General features: G+C 42.0%; 1 protein-coding gene across 1 annotated transcript in view; it reads left to right on the forward strand.

Moving 5' to 3' along the window:
• The window catches only part of sez6b (seizure related 6 homolog b), a 677849-nt gene that overhangs the window by 646307 nt on the left and 5225 nt on the right, over window positions 1-26317 (forward strand). The window contains 5 exon segments of the mRNA XM_052035955.1: window positions 2638-2829; window positions 7948-8142; window positions 9336-9374; window positions 12452-12569; window positions 15073-15175. Coding sequence (XP_051891915.1) covers window positions 2638-2829; window positions 7948-8142; window positions 9336-9374; window positions 12452-12569; window positions 15073-15175 — 647 coding nt within the window.

A 26317-nucleotide genomic window follows, 5' to 3' on the forward strand; every position in this document is an offset into this window, starting at 1 on the left:
TCCTCACTGAGGGGTGGAAAGGGTGAGCAGCTTCAAGATCCTGAGCATCAACATCTCCAGGGATCTGTCCTGGGCCCAACACATTGATGCAATCATGAAGGAGGCACGCCAGCAACTCTGTGGTGGAGATCATTCTGACTGGTTGCATCACCGCCTGGTATGGAGGCTCCAATGCACAGGATAGCAAGAGGCCGCAGAGGGTTGTGGACTCAGCCAGCTCCATCACGGGCACAACCCTCCCCGCCATCGAGGACATCTTCAAGAGGCGGCGCCTCGGGAAGGCGGCATCCGTCACTGAGGACCCTCACCATTCAGGACATGCCTCCTTCTCGTTACTACCATCAGGGAGGAGGTACAGGAGCCTGAAGACCCACATTCAATGATTCAGGAACAGCTTCTCCCCCTCCGTCATCAGATTTCTGAACGGTCCATGAACCCATGAACACTACCTCATTGTTCCTCTTTTTTTTACACTATTTATTTATTTTGTAATTTGCAGTTTTTTATGTCTTCACACTGTACTGCTGCCACAAAACAACAAATTTCACATCATATAAGACAGTGATAATAAACCTGATTCTGATTCTGACACTGATCTTGGAGATAGATGTTGATGAGAATGTGGAGAGAATGAATAAAATGGGGTTAGAGTCGGATTGGTGGAATTGGCTGGTTGGTGATCGGTGCAGACTCTGTGGGCCGAAGGGTCTGTGTTTGTGCTCCCCCTCTTTATGAGCCTGTTCAGCTGTCCCAAGGGCTGGGGGGGCGGGTCCTGACTCTCCCTGCTATAGATCTGAGGGCCAGGTATGGAGTGAGCCCAAACTCAGCACATCAGGATTCCTCTGCTGGCCTCACTAGTGCCTTCCGACCACCAGCTCACCTTGGACCCTCACTTGTCCAAATGCATCCAGAAATCTGAAACAACAGGAGACCCCAGCTGCCAGTCAGTGACCAACACGATTGGAAAGCATTGCATTTATGTGCGTGATGCTTCGAAATTCCCTGGAAAAATCTTTGCTCAATGAAATCAGGGATCTACCACATGAATCACAGTCAGCCATTCTCTTCTGGGGTGCTAACCAGCTGAGAGTTAGCAACGCAACTGTGCATACGCACTGCTGTGGCATGTGACTGGCTGGAGGACAATGCATGTCGCTTGTAGAACACTGTCATGCCATGACACTAAGGGTCCTGCTTCTTTCCCCTTCCCACTGCATGGTTCCCTGATCCTCTACTCCCCTAGTCCACACCTTCCATCAGCAACCATCCTTCAACCAGTAACAGGCCTGCGTACTCCCTGCTCTCCTCCCCTGAGTCAGTAGCGGCAGACTGTGGATGAAAGGCCTCTGGTGTAACTTGATCTTCTCACATGAGACCTGATAACATTTTACAGCAAGGAACCCATCCCGGCCCTCTCAGGGCTTTGAGTCGAGTCAGGGTCACACATCTATTGGGCCTGTTTCACCTTGCTGCCATTGTCCACTGAGGCTGTTCAAAGGGAAATGCAGTGATGTTGATAGTAATGTTGCTGCCTCAAAGCTCCAGGGACCCAGGGTCGATCCTAACCTCCGCTACTGTTTGTGTGGCATTTGCACCTTCTCCCTGGGACCTCATGGGTTCCTTTCCACATTCCAATGACAGGCAGGCAGGTTAATTGGCAACTGTAAATTAACCCTTAGAATGAGTAACTGGCAAAAGAATCAGAGGGGGGTTTGCTGGGCATGTGAGACAGGATAAATTGTAGGGCTAAATGGTGGGGGGAGGGGGGGCAGTAGAACTGATGAGATTGCTCTGTGATAGCTGACATGGACCTGATGGGCCCAATGGCCTCACATTGTAATAAATAATTAAGTAAGTTGTAAGGAAGCTTCTTATCCAAATCCGCTCTACATTTGCCCACTTCTCGCAGGAATTTCTTATCAGGGATCAGTGCAGGGAGTGGGTCCCTGGTCAATTTTCCCGCAGCTAACCCAACTGCACTGAGAACAGTTATAGCATTCCCCACATCGCCTTGTCTGATACAAGTGAATTCAGCACCAAGTACAGGACAGGTCTTCATCAGTCGTTGTTTGACCACATCCCTGTTAAATGCCTTAAGTAGTTTAAAAAAAAGGCTTTCATTTATTTGATGTTTTTCACATTCTTCGGGCACCCCACCTCAATTTACAAACAGCTTCTGAAGTGTGGCATTGTGATTGGAAAAGAAACAGCTATTTTGCAGACAGTCAGCTTCCACTAACAATGTAATAACCGGATAATCACCATTATGTTGATTAAGGGATAAGTATTGCCAAGACATCATGGATAACTCCCCTGCTCTCCTTTGCTCTGGTATCTAAGGATATTGTTCCTCTGCCAGCCATGGGCTTACATTCATCATTTCACCTGAAAGTCAGCGCCTCCACCAGTACACTATTGATGTGTCAACCTAGATTTTTTGCTCAATGTCTCGCATGGGTTTTGAACCCACACTACTAACAAAGAGGGAAAGGTGTTGTAGTTTCCCACTGAGGTGGGAGTGTTGTGAGTGTTGAAGAGGGGTGGCCTTTGTTTTATCCCCCAGTCAAAGACAAATGAAACACAGCTAACCACAGGCTTTGCATCTCAATGTCTTTCTCTTGTGCTTTCTTTTCCTAGTTATATTCTGCACCGACCCCAGTGGCATCGATCATAGTCGCAGAATTGTTTCAGATCCGAAGTTTTCAATCGGTTCCACAGTCCAATACATTTGCAACAAAGGGTACACCCTGGCCGGGAGCAGCATACTGACGTGCTATAACAGGCAGTCTGGGAATCCTAAGTGGAGTGACAAGGTCCCAAAGTGTATCCGTGAGTACAGTAATCTTCACCAATTGTCCATTGCATTCTCTACTTCATGCCAGACTTGTTGCATATAAAACCTTTTAAAATGAGAGCCCTTTCTGTGCCTGCATGGGGTAGAAACCAACAATTCACCTTATATTGTATGAGAAATATCAGGATTACCTCCCAACCACTGTGCTTTGGACTGGTTATATTTGAGAGAATATAAATTACATGAGAGAATTGTTCATTTACTTAATATGTAAGATTTTATCTTATGCAATTGCCAATGACACAGTTAAGGTGCATTTAGTTTGATTTATTGCGTAATGTTGGTGCAGAATATTATTGAAATGATAGTTGTTAAGTGGTGCAGTGGTTAGTGTAACACTATTACAGCGCCAGCGACCTGGGTTCAATTCCCGCCGCTGTCTGTAAGGAGTTTCCTCCCACATTCCAAAGACGTACGGGTTAGGAGCTGTGGGCATGCTATGTTGGCGACGGAAGAGTGGCGACACTTGCGGGCTGCCCCCCAGCACATTCTCAGTAACGCAAAAAGATGCATTTCACTGTGTGTTTCAATGTACATGTGACTAATAAATAAATAAATATCTTAAAACAGATGTTACGCCACATTCTCCTTTCCAATGCTGTGCATAGCACTTTGTTAATTAGGATCAAGGTAACCAATTATCTCTCAGCCAAGCCTGACCAGGGTTTGCCTTTTTCCCAAGCAACCTAAAAGGGAGATTAGGCTCCATTCAGCACCAATCCTTCTCGAATGACTCAGATTGTTCTTAACTACAAAAAAAGCTGCATTTCTGCCATAAACTTAAGCTCAAGTTTCACCAAGAAATAAACTAAATAAAAAGTGAAAAACATGTTTTTCCTCTGAACCATAAGATTGTTCTTGTCGTGTTGTCAATAATCTCATTCTCCCCCACTTTGTGTTTTTCAACAAAATGACTTTTAGTAATTTGAAGCTTGGCCTCCTTCATTTAATCTATTTTCACAGTGCTCCTCTACCTTACATAGCTATTCTTACAAGTATTTCCAACATAATATTGACCACCTATTATACCACAGCAAACTGTGAACTGTATATTTTTTCTTACACAGATGACACAAGTTGCTTTGAACAGGGCAACAATTGATACCCATTCCTAATTGCCCTTGCAAAAGTGGCGATGAAACACCTTCTTGAACTACTCTGATCTTTCTGGTGAGGCTATACCACAGTCGTGTTAGGTGGGGTGTTCTGGTACTTTGGTCCATTGACAAGAAAGGAACGGTACACTTTCACGTCGAAGGTAGGCAAGTTGCAGGGAAACCTGCACACAGTGGTTTTCCCTGCCCACCTCCTTCTGGACAGTCAAGGTTGCAGATCTAGGAGGTGCCTTTAAAGCCAGATGTTCTCCATTTTAAAAGAATCTGAGTTACTAAAGATCCTTTATGGTAGCCTTCTGAGTCATGAGACACTCACGACTATGTGCAGTAATTCTCAACTGATGCAGAATTTTGACTCCAGTTTCGCAGAAGCTGATGAACTTCTTGGGATTTTTCTCCAAATGTTTTAAATACTTGTAGTTCATCAAACTGCAGATACCGGAACTTGGAGATCTGGGCAGCATGGTTAGTGCTGTTGCCTTCCAGCTCCAGTGACCCAGGTTCGGTCCTAACCTCTGCACGGAGTTTGCACATTCTCCCTGTGTCCATGTGGGTTTCCTCTGAGTGCTCCAGTTTTATCCCACATCCCAAAGATGTGCTGGTAGATTGATTAGCTACTGGAAATTACCCTTTAGTGAGGGTTAATGGCCAGTAGGATCCACGGGGAGTTGCTGGGGAAAGGAGAGGGGGAACGGGACTAATGGGGACCCTTACCTGGGGGCTGGCATGGGTCCATTGGGCTGAATGGCTTTCTTCTGTGTCATTACCAGATGGGGTAGAAGATACAGGAGCCTGAGGGCACATACCACCAGACTTAAGGACAGCTTCTATCCCACTGTGATAAGACCATTCGACAGTTCCCTTATACAATGAGATGGACTCTGACCTCACGATCTACCTTGTTGTGACCTTGCACCTTATTGCCCTGCACGTTCTCTGTAGCTGTGACTCTTAGTAAAGAGTACTGTTATTGTTTTTACCTGTACTACATCAACGGACTCTGTACTAACTCAATGTAACTGCATTGTGTAATGAATTGACCTGTACAATTGGTATGCAAGACATGTTTTTCACTGTACCTCGGTACAAGTGACAATAATAAACCAATACCAATACCAATACCAGAAGACGTAACCAGTCAGCCAGCATGAAGGAGATCTTTGAATCAAAAAGTGATACAACCCAGAAGGAGACCATTCCACCCATCAAGTTCCACATTCCCTCTCTTTCCTCACTCTTTACATGCTTGCTTCTTTCAAATTCAATTCCCTTTTGACGGTCATGGTTGAATCTGCATCCGGAAGACTCATTCCAAATCCTAACCACCTGCTACATGGAAAATGTTTCACTAATGTCAATCACTTAAATCTTCTCCTTCTCATTACTCTGCACAAGGCCCTGTGTTACCTCACAGTCAGTGGCTAGCCCAAGCAGTTCACCAATACCAACAAGTTCTGAACAGTTCTCATAAAACCTCGCGAGGCTTTGAACGATATATTTAAAGTCATGTTGGCTTAGGAAGAGTATATGAAGATTCTGAAACCCGCAAGGGATTTTCTGCTCTCGTTATTGTTGTTACTATGATTATTATTCCTTCTCAGCGATTCAAACATCAATAGAGTATCAATCATGGTTCCTTTATACTATTGTCAAGTTTGAATGAGAAGGTCAGGATCCAGGTTTGACTGGCACACATTACTCAGGCTGCCATTTCAGTGCAGTGGTGAGGGGCACTGCTCTAACTGCAGGTCCCATCTTGGATTTTGGGGGTTTGGGACGAGGGAGGGAGAGAAAAAAATGAATGCCTCCAGATTAGCAACAGCTGGTTAATACAATAAAGGCTGTCATTTTAATCCTCTACAGGAGTGGGAAAGTCCAGTGCCTAATTGATTATCATTCACTAATAAATGTCATGTCTGTTGTGATAATGAAAAGAAAATTGAAAAATTTTGCAAGGTCAAGGTTATTTCACAACTAGCTGAGGGAACTGCCAAGGCCGTTCCTCCTGTGTGTGCTTTGAGGCTGATGAATTCAGATGCCACATAATTGTTATTTCCAGCAAAATAGATCGTGAAGATAAACTTTGTGGTTAAAATAATTGTTTTTTTATTTTACGCTGGGTTCCTGGTAAAGTTCACCTTTTTATCTTGCTTTCTTGGAGCATTGTTTCAGGTGTGGGCATGGGCGGTGTTCTTGCACTGGATTGGACCATGCCTCCTTCTCTGCCAGGAGAAGACTTGGGTCACCTTTTTAAAACGGTGCTTGCAGAACACGTGCCCTTCACAATCCTGGCTTTATTCCATCTCCTTCAAGCATGACCACAGAGGCATAAATTCTGCAGTGAATTTAAAACCCATATCAGTTCAAAACTGGGCTCACATCAAACAGATTTGGGTCTGATCACTCAACTTAAATTAATCTTTAGCTTTAAAACAAAATATCTGGTTGCCTATGACCAGCAACACTCTTGTCATTGTCGTGTTGGTCATGCCATCTCGTGCTCTCCTCCCCCACTCTGATTGACACAAATCTCTAACAGGTAGCAATGAGCCTGTGTGTGGCCACACTCTTACAAGCATCAATCACCTCCGCAGGCCAGCCCACCTCCAAGGCCTGGATTCCAGGACTGAACAAGCAACCCCTGCATCCTGTAACCAGCAGTGTAAATGAGGAGCAGGCAATTAGAGACTGTGTTTTCTCCATATACATGTTGCTGGCATACGCTGCCACCCATCTTGAGCCCCCAACCCAATAACTTAATAGCACTGGACCCTGGGAGCACAACAGAGAGTTGGGAAGCAGCTAAGTGAGCAACCTTCCCCTCCTCTACTACCAGGCCATCTAAAAAACTCTCAAAGCAGTGCTGAAATCTCTGTGGGTGACAGTGGTGCAGCAGTTAACACTGCCTCCCAGCTCCAGCGACCCAGTTTTGATCCTAACCTCTGGTGGTGTCTGTGTGGAGTTTGCACGTTCTCCCTATGACCACATGGGCTTCCACTGGTGCTCTGGTTTCCTCCTGGTTGGTAGGTTAATTGATGACTGTAAGTTATATCTAGTGTAGGTAGTGGCAGGAAAACAGGGGAGGGAGGTGCTGATGGACAGGTAAGGTTACAGGGAAATAAATGGGCTCATGGTATTGATGAAATTTCTCCCAGAGCTGGCATAGAGCCGATGGTCCAAAAGGCCTCCTTTATTTTAAGGAGATAGGAAGTACAAATAGGTAGAGTTAATGCCTTTGTCTGAATTTCTCACACTAGCACCTATAAAGGAAAAACAGATATTTAAACATCAACCTACAACGAACAAGGTGTAGCCTCTCCCAAACACTGTAACTTAACTGATGTCTAAGTGCGAGTACATTATCATCTCAGTAAACTAAATAGTAATGTTCCAAACTATCTCCAGAACAAAGCAATGCTGATGGGCAAAACAACAGTGTCTGTGGAAACACAATGCACTCACCCAGAAATGACTCAAATGTCCAAAACTAGATCAAGAGCCACCTTTGTCCGCACATGTTCGGTTGCCTTGTTCCCCTGTGTACTCAGCCTATTCTCTTCTGTCCTCTTTGCCCAGTTCTGCATTTCAATCCTCTGGTTGTCTTTCCCATTTCACCCACTTCTTGTGAACTTCAGCTCCTGACATGTTCTGTTTGATGTAATTGCACATTTTGGCCCTGTAGGAGCTTTTCTCCTTTCTGCAGTGCAGAAGACCTCTTGACTAGAACGGTGCAGATAAATTGAAGAGATGCCTCCGACACATAATGCTTGTCTCAGGCCATTCTATCTAATGCCAAGGAGCTGCCTGACTGCAGGTGGCATTTTACACATTACCACAATGGTCAATGAAACTGCCCATGTTGCTGGCTCTGTATTTCATCCTGGTTCATCAATTCTCACTTAACATCTTACATCACGTGCATCCTAAATGTTCTGAAATGCTTTTTCCCTCTGATTAAAAGTGTATTACTTTTTGCAGCGGAGGTATTTGAACCTTGCCACAATCCTGGGGAACCAGACAATGGTTATCAGACTACAGAGAAGAGGCTGTACCAAGCAGGGGAGATCTTGAGGTTTGCCTGTTATGATGGCTATGAGCTAGTAGGTGAAGCTAACATCAAATGCCTTCCAGGACACCCCTCAGAGTGGAGCAATCCACCTCCATTCTGCAAAGGTAATATTTGGAGTTCCTGATATGCAGATTTAAGCCATTTTTCAGCAAAGCTCTTGATTTTATGGATAATTGTTGATAGATGTTTAAGCATCTTATTCACGCTGCATGGTTTGATTGTGTTCTCTGATTTGCAGTATAAGGCAGGTGCTCATGCTTTACCACACCTCCAGTTATAAAGAAGTTATGGGTATTGACTGCTAATCACACAGGGTCCAGTCTACCCTGCTTCAATGCATTTCCCACAGGGCTCTCCTCTGATACTTCAAGTACAACTGGGAGCTCAAAGTGCTGGAGAGTGTTCAGCAACGTGTGTTCTGTCACTCTTAGGTACAAATGTGTGAGCAGTCGTTCAAAGTTCAAAGTCAAACCTATTGCTGTGTCTTGTGTTTAACAGAAAAGTGGAAATGATTATTAAGTTAAATATCCTGTTAAAACTTGTCTGAGATCTGCCAATCTGTTGGTTATTACCAAGGCTTTGATCTTTTTTTGTTTCTATTTTTTATTTGGTTTGGAGATCCTTCATGCATGTTAGTTCATCAAAATCAGATATCTTCAGTTATTAAAATTCACTTGGGATGCATAAACTTTCAGCCCTTGAATCCAGATTAGCAAACTACTCCAGCTTTACCTTAGTTATTTTCTTAATCAAATCTTAATTTATTTTTAATGTATCCGCAATCACCTTTTACTTCTGCTCCATTTCTGGCTGGTTTTACTCATCCAGCCTTTTTCACAACTGCCAAGCACATTCCACAAATAAACAGGATTAATCAATCACCTATATCAGCATTTTGAAGCAAAATACACAAAAGTTTACGTTTTGTGTGTTTGACGTTTATTGCTGACACATGGTTCTGTCAGTCAAAATATGCTAATATATTATATCGGCTTTCAAGGGAGTGATTTTGTTCCTTGTCGAATAAAACTGAAAAGAACAAACAGCCGAGCTCACAAGGTTTAATTTTAGAGTGCTGGTAAGAATCCCTAAGTCCCACATAGAAGAACTGGGGACACAAGAGACTGCAGATGCAGGAATCTGGAGCAAAAATAAACAAACTGCTGGAGGAATTCAGTGGACGAGCAGCAACTGTTTGGGAGACTAGAAGAACTGGGACTTATTTGGTCACTATAACGTTGGCCCAACTGTCTGTGCATTGCTCCTTAAAATTATATCCATCTGATTTTTATTTCAGTTACTTATGATGAGTACTTCAATGAACGAAGACTTGAAGGTAAGAGAATATGCAAGGCAGTGTCTTCCATGAGAATGCTTTGACAGTGTTGCCCATATTTTGAGAACAAATTAATCCACTGGATGCTTCTGTTATGAGTAACTGAGCCCCATTACCATCCCTAACTCCCCCATCACTAACTAGGAAAAGCATCAATTGGTTTTATATCCCAAAGACATGAATGTTGGTAGATGAATCTTCCAGGTATCTGTTATTTGAGCAGAACCATTCTATGGTCCGGATCACAAGTTCAAAGGCTTGACCTGTGTAGAGTCACAACGGAACATCATTTGGCACTGCATTCTGATGGAGAATTCTGCTTCTTCGGTAGGGAGGAAGCAGCAAAATTCTAGACCAGAATACCATGTCAACTCATGTTCATTTGTGATCCATTCAAATAGGACCCACGTCTCGACTAATAAATGAGTTACTTATTAATACTTGGACTTATGAATCTTCAAATTAAACCAATCATTCACGAATTATTAAAATATTTTTCTCGAATGAAGTCACATAACTCACAGGGTGCCACTGGAAGGTAAAACAGGCAACTGAGAGTTTCTGAACTTATATTATTGCTGGTGTTAATTTTAAACTTTGTTGTGATAAGTAAAACTTCCTGCCATGTGCTCCCTGTGCCCACCTTTATCCTTTGTTCCCTGCACAGGCATTGAAGGTGACAGATCCTTCTAACTTGGAATGCCTCAGAGCTCAAACTCCAAAATGTACATTACTAACCCCAAATAGTTAGTCCAGGTCATTGCTTTCAGTTGATAATGTTAAAGGTTGCACACACGCAGCTCTGAATCTTAGTTCCACCCACAATTTTCCATCAATTACAGCTGAGCTAATGGAAAAGAAGCTGGAGACACAGATCCACCTTCCTGATACTTGCTTCTTGCTGGTGAAGCTGTGCTGGGAGGAGCACGACCAGTGGTCGGTGCAGTGGGAGAACATGCTCCTGCCAGCTGAGGATACACAGGTGATGAACATGCATCCATCTTAAAATTCTCCTCCAAAAATGATCACCTTGAAGATCCTTCACAAACCCCTTGTGTTTTGGGAATGTGAATTCATAAAACGGCCCCTTACCAGATACCCCATTTAGGAGGATTGTGCATCATGTTTCCAATAGAGATTCAAAAATGAAGCACTGGATCGATTGTGCTACTTTGACAAACAAATGCTTTAAACCTAGATTGGAAATGGAACCTCTAATCTATGTTCCTTTTACTGCACTTGAAGCTCCAGGGAATATGTGATTGCCAGTAATGTGTTGTACTCTCAGCAATTTATGGTCTATAGAATCTCCTGCTGATTTACTTGCAAATCTGCATTGAGTGTTTTTTGGTGGTGACTATTGCCACATGTCGTTCAAAAGATCAACTACTGATTTAGACCAGTCACAAATCATTGTAGCCCATGACCTGCTTTTGGGAGTCATGAAAAGTGCTGCTGGTTGAAATAGGAAAGAGAAAATAATGTTTATACTGAACAAATTCTACTTGAACTAAGCCTGCACATTGTGGAACTGACTGGTCCCAAAGAAATATATCACCAGGAGTCTTTCAATGACAGGAAGGGGACTTCTGAACAACTCAATAATAAATGGTCCATCATTAGAACATACACTTACTTTAGACTCCTCAGCCCTCCTTTGTTGACTCCATATGCAACATGAAGGGGAACGGACACGAGCCAGAAAGTGTCAAAAATGTCATATTCACACTCCCTCCTTCTTTAAATGTAAGAGCTTTAAAATAATTCTATAGGAAAGTGTTCCGGGTAAATGAGCAGAGATTTTTTTCCAGACTTTGATCTCCCAGTTAATTGGAAAGAATTTGGGGAAATTAATGATTTTCTTGGTGGAAAAGAAAATTGAAGAAGACTTGTGATTAAGGTATTGAAATCCTGAGAGTCTCAGATGCACATTGAAAGAAAGATGAGGCATTTCTACAGAAAGGGCAGAGATGAGGACAGGACAATTGATGTGGTACCGTCCCATTGGAGGAAAACTGAAGGAATAGAAGGGAGGTGGGTCTTAGAAACAACATTTAACTACTTACTGAACCTGGGAACAGCTCAAGAACCTGATATTGCAGAGAGACGTTAGGACCAACATTCACAAGGAGAGATCCCGAGTCTGGGACTCAGAGAACAAAGGGGAAGCCACAAGTCTGACTGAGAGTGATCACCTCTTGACTTGATGGGTAACATACTGTGTAAGGTGTGAGTGCTTGTACTTCACAATTAAGAGTTTGAATGAAGTTGAGTATATTTTTCACCACTTGTTGGTATGATTCTAGTATAAGTGGAAATTCAGCAGAACGAGTTCCATCGGACAACTTGACCACTTTCCTAAAGGCAATCTGTCCACTGATTTCGATCAGATTTCTTTTGTGCAAATTCCAGGTACGCCAAGTCTTATTTTGGAAAAATAATGGAGAGGGAACACAAGTGTTTGCGAAGATGATAAGCAAGCTTATATTGAGTGAGAGGTTATTTTTACTGGTACAAATGAGATGAAGAGGAAAACCAATAGAAGTGTTCAGAATTGTGACTTTTCCTAAAATTATTCCACAAAAAGTGATTTCTAGTGATCAATGAATCGGTAACTGGAAGGGCAAAATATTATCAGTGAAGAATGGGAACAAGGGACCAGGAGACTTTGGTTTCCATCATGGATTGTTAGGATGTGCAGTACCCTACTCAAAGCAGTACTGCCCATAACCTTAATCCACAACAGCTCATAAAATAGGAGGCAAATAAATGAAACTTAAAAAGGAAATTAAAAGGAATGATAATAAAACAGGGACATGAACTAAGTGATAAGCTTTTTTAAATGACCTCCTCCTGCGCTGTAAAGTTTTAACTTCATGGAACCAAGGCTCATTTGAGGGAGAAGATGTATCAGTGTATATCCAGTTTTGAAGCCAACTTTGAATTCTTCACTTGGCTAGATTTGGTAGACCTGGGAGATTCTCTTCCAACCTCTCCCACTGTAAACCTCACAGTGTGACAGTGGTGTATGTGACCATTCGGGGATGCATATTTCTTCACAACTACTTCTCTTGCAGTGGCCAAGGCAGCAGCATCTGTGAACCAGATGGAAGGAAGTAAGATTGCCATCGCAGTATTTATCCCCATGATTGTCGTGGCTCTGCTCATTGGTGGAATCTATTTCTACTTCACAAAGTAAGTGATTACAGAAAAGGAAAAGCAGACAAAGCTTCTAAGGCTGCTTGGTGAATTTAAATAAAAGCTAGAAAAAGTGAAGATTGTAAAGAGTAATTCTGTTGAAAAACTGTTGGAAGACAGCTTCCAAATTTGCTTGACTAGTTGCATTTTGCTTAATGCTAAGCCCATTCATTATTTTCACATTGTTATGGCAAAGTATTTTCTGAATGGACAGAGTTCATTACTCGGAAATCCAGCATGTGTCTCTTAATTTTGTGAAAGTTTTAATGGGGATATTCTTCCAATTTATTAATAGTGGGATACCTCCACCTTAAAATATGCTCCTGACTTAACAAGTGGCACAAATTTCCAGCCCTGAATGAACTTCACCTTCATCTTGGTGGTGACACCTGAGCTTTATTTAAGAACAATGGACTAGATGCCCTGGACCCAGTCCACCGCTGGCATTCAGCACTGACTGTCACCCTGACTGTCTGTGGCCACTTGGCTCCCAGCTCCCTCTTGGCCTTGATGCTGCTGCCATTCCATGAGGTAGAGCAGTCTATATTCAGTGACTAGGGCTAGAGGCCACGCAAGCTGAGGTTCCCCCCCTGAACCACCCCAATGGCCATCTGACAGCTTGTGCTGATCACAAACATAGAGCATAGAACACTACAGCACGGCCACAGGGGTACTCTGCACTACCTGCCTACTCTCCGTCCTTCTCCTGACAGTCACCCAGCTACCTGCCTCCTGCAGCCTCGGAGTGACTGCCTCCCTGTAGCTCTTGTCTATGTACTCCTCGGTATCCCATAGGAGCTGAAGGTCATCCAGCTGCAGCTCCAGTTCTCTAACACAGTCTGTAAGGAGCTGCAGCTGGATGCACCTGGTGCAGATGTAGTTATCAGGGAGACTGGATGTCTCCCAGATCTCCCACATCTCACAAGCTGAACACACCACTGACCCTGGAGCCATTCTCATTGCTCTACACTACAAGGAAAACCAAATCAAAGAAAGAAACAAACATTTAGGAACAGTTGAAATATATTTAAATAATTTTAAAATATTGATGAAAATCTTAAAAGGTTGTTTAAACCTACATTCAACTCATGTAAATTAATTTAAATTATTGATATTAATTAAAATAACAATAAACAAGCCACTTACTTTCACTTGGTGACCCCAGTCCAATGAATGGGGTGACACTGGATGTACCAGCTGCAGATGCTGTAAAGCTGGGGCCAGATACAAAGTGAATCCAGCCTTTTAGGTCAATAGTCAAGTCAAGTTTATTGTCATGCGCACAATTACAGTGAGGTACAGGTACAATGAAAATTAGGTACAGGTAAATGCAGGTACAAATGACATACAGAATATAAATTATACGTAGGTTATACAAGGCAGTGAAGAGAGAGAGGAAAAAGAACTGTGCAAAAACAAGACCTTAGTGCAAAAAAAAAGACAAATCAGAGACAAGTCCATGGTAGTGCAAGGGGTGGTCCGTATTGTTCCATTACTGAGGTAGGTTTAGGGTTTTGCAGGTCAGTTTAAGAACCTGATGGTTGCAGGAAAGTTGCTGTTCCTGAACCAGGTGGTGTGGGATCTCAGGCTTGATACCTCCTGCTTGATAGTAGCAGTGAGAAGAGGTCATGGCCTGGATGGTGGGGATCCTGGCAAGATGAGGACATGACCCAGATGTTGGGGATCCTATATATACGCCATCAAACACCCTGGACTCGGTGGAGAGTTCAGGACCACAGCAAATGGTCAGGTGTGCCCAAATCTGATCTCTGGCACATATTGTACCTGGGCGCTAACGTGCTACATTTAAAAGAGCGCCTTGTTCAAAATCCGTGAAGAGCCAAAAGGAACTTTTAAATCCCTTACAGAACTGTTTACAAACTTATTGGTGCATTTTTGTTAAGTTTTTAGGAAATTAGATATCTTTTTAACATTTAGTAAATTTTAAATGTTGCCTTGAGCCAACTAAGGCTTAATTGGCAGAATTTATAGAATCCTCATAGAGCTTGGTGCCAAGTTTAGATTGATAATGCCTTGAGAAAACTTCCATTGTATAGGATCTTTCACCTCCCTTTCAGAATGTCCCAAAGCTCTTCATGGTCAATGAAATACTTTTTAGAAGTATTGTCATTTTCCCTGTTTCTGGAAATACAGCAGCCATTTTCTGCAATAGCAAGATCGTATGACAAGAACCAAGTTATCTGTTTTTAGTATTGTTTATTGAGGGTGAAATATTGGGCAGGACACCAGGGATAAATCCCCTCTTCTTCTTCAGAATAATTCCCTGGGATCTTTTATATCCACAGGAAGGAGTGGACAGGGTCTTGTTTTAATGGTGCTACATAAATGAAAGTTGTTGGTTGTATTTGGAGTTTAAAGATGTACCAGCATTCAGTTTGAGTATTTGCAACTTCTGCCTGACAGATCTTCCTTCTTCCATCTGTGAAAAGATTTGACCAAACCTGAGGCAACTTGATTTCCAATTCGTTTCTCTTCCCAGGTTCCAGGGAAAGTCAACATTAAGGCTGCCACTGGCTGGTCCTCATCCCTACAATCACATCACTGTGGAATCAGCCTTTGACAATCCCATATATGAGACTGGAGTAAGTAATGAGCCCCTCCAGCTGAGGGACTTGGATCCTGAAAGTGCACCTGTCCTAACCTGAGCAGCTTCCATCACATCACTGCCGTCCTCTCATTGGCTGCATTTCATTGGCATGAAACTGTACTGACACCATCCCATGTCGTCTCACAAGTGTGTTGTATTATATATTTAAAGATCATCACCATCCTAATTTATTTTCAGTCTTAAGTTTTGGTTCGGTTTCGGTGTGACATGTTTGATGTCTATTTTCCTTTTAGTTTTCTGTTTGAAAGCATGTTATTTTATTAGAAGACTGCAGAAAAAAAGAATCCTGTGTAAGTTAGAATGTTTGTATTTATATTCTTGCCAGCATCTCTGGGTATGTATTGCTTCAGGATTGATTACGTAAGGTGGAAATGTTAGTATGGATCCGTGCCTCTGGATCTTGGGATACTGAAGCAATATTACTGTATAACTGAGTAAGAACGTACATTAAAAGCGTGTTGGGTGATTCAAAAGCCCATCACTCTCGATAACGTTTGAAAGACCTGAAATGGAAATCCAATCTTTATTGGGCCACACAACTGAGTTGATTGGACTCACAGCTTTCTCCGAGTCCTGTAAACAGCAGCTGCCTCAGAGGGAAACAGAAGCAGCTGATGTACTGGCGATCTTGCAAACAGAGCCTGTGTCATCAGTAAATAATGAATAACTTGTGTCCAAAGCTACTCAAATAAATTCCGACTATTTTCAAGAAGAGTGCAGATGTGGTTTCCAACATTTTGATAATTCTGGAGTATCTGCTGATTACTGGAGGACTGATGAACACTTTTAGGCTCTTAATAAACTTCCTGCAAGCCAACCGAACTTGATGCTTTATAATTGACCTCAGGGAATTGTCATCAAATACTGGCATCCCAGGTTAAAGTCCTTGAAAGCAGCAGGCTGTGATCACCTGTTCAATACTTTATGATTTAGCTCATATTGTTCTTATCCAGCTTGGGCCTGAGGCCCTTGCCCTGTTCACTTCAATTTAAGAAGTGTTTGATCCTCAATCTCAGCATTTTTCCCTGTTAAAATAATCGTACAATACACCCTGTGGTCCAGGACTTCACAGTGCTGTAAAATATTTCACAGATACTCTTTCAGAAAGAAAGGCCCTAGTTTCCTTTGTTCACTAATCTGAGCAGTATAAAGCAAGGAGTAGCACCTGGAATTCATGCCAATTCTTTTGCTACCCCTGGTGAATGGAGAGGGAAGCTTATTGAATTTGTCTTCATTACACAAAGGTTAGGTATTTTACACATTCTCTAATATGTAAGATTTTTTGGCATTACTAAACCTTTCCGTTAGTGACTCCTAACTTCTTTATGTTCCATACTTTCATATTCCCTGATGTTATAGAAGGAGACTGTTTGGCTCATCAAGTCTATGTTCGCTCTTACAACATCCTCATTAATCTCATTCCTGCACTTATTTCCTCTCATGCGCCCATTAATTCCTCTCCCCAATTCTCCAATACCACCCAGCTACACGGAGAGAATTTACGGTGGCTAATTAATCTAGCAACCAGCAAATCTCTGGGATATAAAAGGATTTTTAGGAGGTTTAGCCTCCTTATTCTCACCAAGGAGAAGGCAAATTTCTCACCTTGCAGATTGCTGAACAAATTAAAGGGCTGGGGATGACAATTTCCAGCCCACATCTCTCACAACCCACCTTCTCCCCTCTCCTCACTGCCAGGAACCACAGTGGTGTATTGTATGCTCTTCACCAAAGGTACATCATTAAAATTATTGCTGGGCATTTTACATTTGAATCAGCTGCACTTGCACATCAGGAGATTTTTAACCACTTTTCACCATAAATGCAGCATAGCGTAACTAAAGCGGAATAAAGCTCACTGCTGCTTTGTCACTCAAGTCTCAGCTGGAGCCTTGTTCCACCTGCCAACTGGTATTCACACTCAATACAGGAGAGAGCCTTATTACTCTATTTAAGTGCATGTCCAATGACCTAGGTTGGAGCCTTCCACAAGGTCAGAGGGCATTCAACCAGCATCTCCAAGGGAATTGATAGAAGCCATTTGAATATTGCTCTAATCACACTTACAATCTGATCATCCCCCGCCCTGATGATCATACATTCCTGCCCTTACCTGATTACTGAGGGTTTTGCTCCACAGTTGAAAAATTCGACCTTGGTAGCCCCCACTAAATGTGCAGAGTAGTAGCATCCATTGGATCTCACTTCCAGAATCAAGTACAATGCGCAGCCTCTACTACATTACATAGCACTCCCCTCCAATTGCTGTGCAGCCTCTCAATGGGCATAATGTTCTGGCAACACAAACTGATCCAACATTCCACCAACATGAGGTGACAGTGCGATCCAACCAGTCTGCACCCAAAACAAAATCAACCCATCTTTCATATGTCAAGAAGGAATGGCCTCTGTATACCCATTTTTAATAAATTAATTCCTAATCCCTCTTTACGGACTCTTTAACATGTTGAAAATAATTGGGTCCTTGCCTCAGTTAATGATTAAACAAATTAAACTTCATTCAAGCACATTAATAATTTGATTGCTGACATTGCCCAAAATCATTTATCCCAATCACCCCTGCGTACACAAGAACACCAGAAAATAGGATGAGTTGTTGATCACTAGGCAGCTCAAGCCTGCACCAGTATACAACGGCTGATCTGTGCTGGCCTCAACTCCTCTACAATGCCAGTTCCTCATAGCCTCAATTCGCTGAGCTTTCAAAAATGTATCTGCCTCCTCTTTACCTCCAATGATCCAGCTTTCACTAGAGATTTCCAGAAAGTAACCATTGTCTGTGAGAGGTTCATACATGCCTCAGTTTTAAATGACCACCTTCTTCATTTGTACCTATGTCCCCTTGTCAAGATACTGCCACTAGTGGAAACATTTCCCACAGCTACCCTGTCATGTCCCCTTTAGATTTTATACGTTTCAATAAGATTACCCGTCATCTTCTAGACTCCATGACAGAATACGTCAATCTTCTAGATTGTCCGTGACAGAATACCTCAGTGGGGCTGAGGCTACAGCTACTTAATACCTTCCACATGGAAAAAGGAGACCACATGGTGAGCTGGCAGCCTTGCCATCTGGTTATAGAGAGGAAGTAGTATTATTCCTGATTGAAATATGCCATTTGCACCCTTAACTCTGGGCAGAAAATTGTATTCCATGGAAGAAATTTTCTCAGATACCATTCCAGTGGATTTAATGGACAACCCAGCATTTTTCAATAAGCCCATCACGATGTGCAAAGCCCACAGGTATGAACTGGGATCTTAAAAGGTTTTGACCTGATATTTAGTGCAGGGTCAAAGAATAAAATGACCAGCACCATCTTAATTAGTCCAAAACCAAAATATTAAAGCAGTGACTCCTGCATCCATCTGAACCCCAATTAAAGATAAAATAAATATTTCTATAATTTTAGACTTTCACTAATTTGCAAATAGAGCTGGTATTGAATCTTTATTTATAGTATTATGCACAACCAGACCCTGTGGAAGATAGTACTGCATTTTGAATCCATTCTCCACTTGTTCAAAATGACTATTATTTCTCAAACCACAATGGCTGGCTAATGAAGCTCTCAGATACAAATAATATTGACCAAAAGATACTGACGTTATTGCTGCTTAGTCCATATATTCTACTTACATATTCAGCATTATTTTCTTTGTGAGGCACAGATAAAATACGTAATAGCAAATGACCAATGGAGTATCTTTATATTCAGTCCAACAGCTTTAATTGCAATGACAATGCCAGTTTGAATATTAAAAACATTAACATTATAAATATCTAATGACTGTCAAATTCAAGGATTATGCAATATGCTCACTGATTTACTCCCAGCTTAATTGTATAAAGAAAACTGCACCAAAGTGGATTGTGTGGTCGCTGATCAATATGATCTCTCGTAACTATCGCTGAATACTAATTCGTCATTAAAGTGTGTGGCATCTGTTCATTTTGTTTACTGTTTCTTATTTCTTATTCATCTTCAGTTTTTCATTATGGACTAGCTGGAGACAGATTGTGAAATATTCCTGGCATCGTTTTCTGGTGCAGTGGTCAAGCAGAAGTTAAAAGCTCACTGCTGCCCAGAATTAACTCACAGCCAACAGCATTTACTCTTTGGTGTCCTGTGAGCTTACCTATTACATGCAGTGATTGCCATTTACACTATAAGATAGATCACGAGACAAACATAATCTTTTACTCGTGTTGTCATCTCATTTGACTGTGGAGTCTGATTCAACAGGACAACAAAAGGAGTCAAATAGATTGACACAGGCTACACTGGGCTGACTCCTGACTGGACAGGAATTTGGCTCAAACTTTACCAGATTTTTGATCCAAAGTCAATTTCAATTACATCAATCAAAAAACAAATTGTTGGCTCTGGCCTTAGCCAGCTCAGATGTTTTTTTGGTTCCAGTCACACATTTCAGCCATTAGTTGTGGTTGTCAAATGTAAACAGTTTAATCCTGAACCAGCTATCGCTCCATTTCCTTGTCAGTGTTTCATTTTCATGCTACTGAAGCAGTCACAACTGCCCCTTACTGATGGTTGGGAAAATGCCTCCGGTCAGACTGATTTGAATAAAAACAATGCCAAGTTGTCAATAATATAAGCAGCCCCATTTCAGGAGGGTCATTCAGTCATTCAGTCCAGTCACTTCTGTTTAACAATCATGACCTTTTAGTGTCTCCGTGATGGTAATTCGAGAATACCTTCTGGAAGATCCAGCAATATCATATATTGATGTTATATGAAAGACCAGACTGACAAAACAGACTTTAGTGATGCCACAAGTGGTATGCTCCTTCACTATAACAATTGTGGTCTCACTATGCAGTGGAATTAGTTTTGAATTGCTCCAGCAAAGAGCTGGCACAAAAGTAATGGGCCAAATGGCCTCCTTCTGTGCTGTTAAATTTCCATGGTTCTCATTGAATTTTTATACACAAGACTGTAGCATGATTGAACATCCCTGGGATAATATTGCTTTATGTTATACTCTTGTTAAGCTGATCTTCCACTGACAAGTTTATCAGCCTCTTACAATATTGGCAACTAGTTAATATGTTGATGCTCATCGGAGCAGGTAAGTCCTAGAAGGATAATCCCTTCTATTGAAATTTACAATAAAACAGCATATATCAGGCCACGTCATCTCTGTTGTCTCTCAGTTCACCTTCACAGTTCACCAGTTTGCTTTCTGCAGGACTCATTTGCTGCACAGAGCATCATCATTTCTTTTCTGATTTTGAAACAGATAGTGAAGAAGCATGCTGTCACTTTTAGAAATCTGGATCAAAGTGCCAGAAGCCAGCTTCAAGATCACAGCACTAACAGCCCAAACCACAGTCCAAATTCAAGGTTAATAACAAAAGGTCACAGAACCAAAATTACATTTTAGATGTGCAGGCAGACTGCTACCAAACAATGGCACTTACCAGCTCCTGATGTCAGGACCACCCATGATATGATGAGTGGTCCTGATACCTATTTAACATCAGATTTCATCCATCGGAAAATGGCATTGAACACATGAACTCTAAATGTTGTGGTGCTGTAGCATTGCAAATGCAAGTTTTAACATTACTAACCACAGCATTGGAAACATTCTCCACACTTTATGCTCTAACATTGGTTATGCTATTCAATCGTTATTCTCTTATGTCAGAAATTTCTTCTTCAGGTTGCTTTACATTGTCCCTTTGTAATGGTTCAAAAACATCTAAGTTCTCTCTGTGCTATTGGCTTCCATCTCAACTTCTGACTTCCTGCCCCTACCTCAACACCCATTAATTTTTCCCCTCAATGTCAGATGCTTCGATCTGTACATAAGTAATGCTGTGGAGGGAGAGAATGGCATAATTTCTTGTCCTAGAGCTTGAAATACATGTTTAGAGGGTTGGGCTTGGGCAGGAGAACGTGATGCGGCTGACACTGAGCTTCGCAGGTAGTAAGCTTTGGCACAGCCAGTCATGTGCAACCTGTGCAGTTTTGTATTTTCACAGGTGAGAAAATAAATCAGGCTGCAAACCAAGCAAGTGGACCTCAACCGAATTTCCAATGTGTGTGCTGGAATCATAAAATACACTTAAGTTAAAAGCTTTGTGTTTGTCCTTCTGTTGAAGGCACATCTAGCCATTTCTCATGCTGGTAATGCATCATCCAGCTGTGTTTTAATACTTAGTCCAACAGCAGGCTTAAATAATAGTGGATAATGGGGAAAGTATGGAGGTTTTCAGGTTTGTATTTTGCTTTAGATTGAAAGTCAACATGATGATTAAGTGGATTAAAACCAGGAAACTCTGTCTTAACCCATTGGTGCCTTTCCTTTTTCTCTGCTCATTTTTTATGCTATCGTTTTACACAATTATTCAATATCTTGGTAACAAGACAGGATGGAAAAAAGGCAGTGCATTTTTAACCTGTGATCATGAAGCTCAGTGAACTAGTTTTAAGCAACAGTGTGTTTAAATTCTCTTTATTCACCCACAAAGAAACGTCGTTTTGGCAATGAAGTCCATCGTCAGCAACTAAATCCTGCTCTCTTGCTTAAATAGCATGACCACAGGGCCAGAAGTCAGAAGGCAAGCAGGAGGCATGGCTTATTGAACCAGTTAGTTAAGCTGCTGCCTCAAAGCTCCAGCCACCCAGTTCCGATTCTGACCTCTGTTGCTGTCTGTGTGGAGTTCGCACGTTCTCATTGTGACTGCGTGGGTTTCCTCCTACATCCCAAAGATGTGTGGGTTGGTAGGTTAATTGGGGGGCTGTAAATTGCCCCAAGAGTGTAGGTGAGTGGTAAAATCTGGGGGAAGTTGATGGGAATTGGGGGGGGGGGGGGGGTGGTGGGAGAATAAAATAGGATAAGTGTAGGACTCAAAGGACCAAAAGGCCGATGCTGTATGACTCTCTGACTCTAATGCTCTACAGGTTGGAATTCCAAGAGGCAGGTCAGGATAGGCAAGTAGGGTTGGTTCTCATGTGAAGGGAGAGAATGGCAATAGGGCAGTACTGTAGTGAGGTAAATCCGACAAATTACAACTGAAACCACATCTGTGTCACTAGACAACCACGGTCTCCATCCTCTCACAATCATTCCCTCTGTTCCCTCCAATCCTCTCCCACTCTGCAACTTAAAACATGTTGGCTTTCTCATTCTTCCAGTTTTGGTGAAAGGTCATTGACCTTTCATGAATACTTTTTATCTCTCCACAGATGCTGTCTGAGCTTAATAATTGTTTCCAGCTTTTTGTTTTTATTACAATACAACTGAAAGCAGCTTGAGTTTGAAGAACCAAACTATGTGGGTTTTAAGCTAGCATTTAGTTATTTACCTCTGAAGGCATGAAGTGTAGAGATGGAGAAATCACTGAGGTCTTCCTGACTATTGTCTTTCAGTTGTTGTGTCCCAGTATTTTTGACAGGGGCTCCTAAAGCAAAAGGATGACAGTTGTGTAGAAAAATGCCTCTGTGTGTGTGTGTGTGTGTGTGTGTGTGTGTGTGTGTGTGTGTGTGTGTGTGTGTGTGTGTGTGTGTGTGTGGGGGGGAGTGGGTGGGTATGTGTGTGGGTGTGGGTGTGTGTATGGGTGTGTGGGGGATGTGGGTGGGTGGGTGTGTGGGTGTGGGTGGGTGTGTGTGGTAACTTCATCCAGTTTAAGACATAGGAATTTACAAACATATAGTTGCCTGGCCAGAGAGCGTCAGGTAGTTTTAGTGCAAAATCATCTGTCACCTTAAGCTACAGAACTAGGTTGCCCACTCAGCATGTTTCTACACTGACCCATTACACCACCAAGTGGTAGGAGAAAATGCTCCACAAGTATCCTTCAAATCATGGAAAATGTTGGGGCTGTTCGGCCCATTGCATCCATGCCAGAAAAAAAGCAGCTACCCAGTCCAATCCCACTTTCCAGCACGAGGTCCATAGCCCTGCAGGTGAAGGCTCTTCAAAAGCACATCCAAGTGCTATTTAAATGTGATCAGAGTTTCTGCCCGTGCCTTTCCTCCAGGCAGTGAGTTCCAGGCCCATACTACCCTCTGGTTGAAAAAAAATTTCTGCTGATTTCTCATACTTGCATGTTTAATATATTTTCATATTTCTGACCAACTAAGTTAAATCTATGCCTCCTGGTTTGAAACCTACTTCCAAGGGAAATGGTTCCTTCTAATTTACTCCATCTAAGACTACAATTAAGTGTCCCCTAACCCTCATCTGTTCTAAAAGTTACAGCGCAGCTCATCCAACCTTTCCTCATAGCCACAACTAACATCCTCATAAGAAGCCCGAGTAGGCCATCTGACCATTCATCATGCTCGTGGAGATCTTCTACCATAGGGATATAGGGCTATTTTTCAGGACTATCCCTATAGCCCTTGATTCCCTTAATAGAATGAAATCCATCAATCTCTGTTTTGATCTGCATCCTCTGTTGTGTCACTTCCTATAATGTAGTAAACAGAACTGCATGTAGTACTCAAGCTGTGGCCTAACTAGCATGGTATAAATTCTAGCATAGTCTCCCTGCTCTTGATTTCTGTGCCTCGGCTAATAAAGAAAAGTATCCTGTCTACTGTTTTGCACATCTATTGACGTGTCCTGCAACCTTTAAGGATCTGTGGATACATACTCCAAGGTCTTTTTGTTTTTTCACACCACATAATATCCTCCCATTTATTGTACATTTCCTTCATCCCTCTCAAACGTCACTGGATTAAATTCCATTGTCCACTCTTCTGCCGAATTTACCACACCACGTATATCTTCCAACGGTCCAAAGCTTTCCTCCTCAGGCCAATTTTGTATCATCTGCAAACTGCAAGGACTGAGTACAGTGTCTTGTGGAATCCCACTAGTAAGCAAGCCTTACAGTCACAAAAACACCCATTATCCATTACCCTTTGCTTCCAGACACTGAGGCAATTTGTCACTCTCCCTTAAATCTCATGGACTTGTACTTCTTTTGACTAGCCACATGTGGGACTAGAATTTATGTAGACTACATCAAATGCACTGCCCTTATTGATCCTCCTCCTTACCTCCTCAAAGAGTTCAGTCCAGACATACCCTCCTTTAACAAATCCAAGCTGACTGTCCCTGATTAACCAGTGCCTCAATGAAAGGAGGATTAAACAGTTCCTTAGAATGGATTCCAGTATTTTGCTCAATAACTCTTCACAGAAGTTGGGGATTTAATTAACCTCAAAGTATGATCAGTCAAAAAAGAAGCAGCTAAACATTTGGCAGCAGGTAGACTTTCCTCCTGCTCAACAAGATGACAATTTGTCTTGTAGGGAGATGGAAGATAAAAGCAAAAGAGAGGAGGCTGAAATGGGAAAAAGTCAAACAGAGATTTGCAAAGTCCCACTTTTTGACCATTACATGGCATAGTGTAGTTTCAAGCTATAGCAATGAGTTTCTGAACTATTTCTCGTGAGTTATTGTCATCCACTTAAGATTTGGAAAGAAAGCCAATCAAGCTGAAGTTGTTTTGGTGGGGACAACAAGCAGCTAATGTTTTAGACTCATGCCCCACCTCCGAACTGTGAAAGGACATAAACCTGAATTCAGTCTCTGTGGTCTCTGACTGAACAACGATAGAGTTCAGGTTTTCTAGCTTTTGTTTCAACATGAGTCAAACTCATCTTTTGTATCATAATGCTCTCTCAAATCTTTGCTGGATGTGTCCACTACATTAAAGGTCCTCTATAAATGTAAGTTGTTGTTTCAGGCTACTCGCATGAATGTACTTTGTCTTAAAACAATTGTTTGTTCCAGTAAGTTTATACTTTTTGTACCCTCCACACAATGCAATGAAATTATCTAAGTCAAAACAACATAACCAGGTGGCCTTACTATTCAAACTAAAAGGCAGCTTGTCAGTCATGATGTTAATCCACTTCAAAAATCTTTTAGGTTATCTCACTCCCTGCACTTCCTGCAACACAAGTGCTTTTGTTTTGCATAAATTGCTACCCAAGCTTTTTAACATGAGCAGAAATCCATTTGGTTTAAAAAGACACATTAACTATTTATTGAAAAGAATTATATTTAATTTCAATTCTGTGTTTAAGTAAAATGTGAATTTGATGGGTATCTGTTTTCATTATATTTAGTACCAGTTGACAATTTGATCAGGCATTCATAGTATTTACAGCTATTTGTTTACAATGGGATTTTGGTACACTTAGTAATAAGTGACAGCACAAATCTTTGAAGTAAGTCTTCCTCAGATGTGGTTCCATGTAGGACCTGGGCTCACAAGGTAAGAAGATCATGGATAAGACATAGTGGCACGAACACAAAGCAATGGAGGAACTCAGCAGGTCAGGTAGCATCTATGGAGGGAAATGGACAGTCGATGTTTTGGGTCGAGATCCTCCATCTGGACCTTGACCCAAAACATCAACTGTCCATTTCCCTCCATGGATGCTGCCTGACCTGCTGAGTTCCTCCAGCGCTTTGTGTGTTGCTCCAGGTTCCACATCTGCAGTCTTTTGTGTCTCTACTGTAGCACTAATGTTTACTGGGAGTGTAGGATCATGTAATCACCCCTAAAGGGGTATCAGGAAACATGATTAGGAAACTTAGACACTTCCTTATGTTTTAGGTGGCAGCTGAAGCCTAATTGGTCGAGTACAAAATAAAAATATTGGCTAACACTCCAGTGCTGTGCTGAGGATGAACTGCTGACTTGAAGAGGCAATTTTTCAAATGCAACAGCAAAGTCTAGTATGTGATTTGAGACTAAGAGGTTCCAAGGAATATTTTGAAGTAGATCCTGGAAGTTACCCCAGTTAACAACAATCCCTCAACAACATGATCTTGGATGCCTATATTTTTGTAGCATAAAAAAATGGCACTTCAGTTTGATAATGAGCACACATTTCCTCTATGCCTGGCATTAGGGTTCTCCTTAACTTCAAAAAGCGCTTCAGACTATCTACTGGAGGAACTCAGTGGGTCAGGCAGCATCCGGAGGGGGAAAGGAATTGTCGGTGTTTTGGGTCAAAACCCCACATGACTTCTGATGCAGGGTTTCGACTCAAAACGTCAACAATTCCTTTTCCCCACGCAGATGCTGCTCAGCC

The sequence above is a fragment of the Pristis pectinata genome, chromosome 21 (genome assembly GCF_009764475.1).
Source record: "Pristis pectinata isolate sPriPec2 chromosome 21, sPriPec2.1.pri, whole genome shotgun sequence".
In the NCBI taxonomy this organism is placed as follows: domain Eukaryota; kingdom Metazoa; phylum Chordata; class Chondrichthyes; order Rhinopristiformes; family Pristidae; genus Pristis; species Pristis pectinata.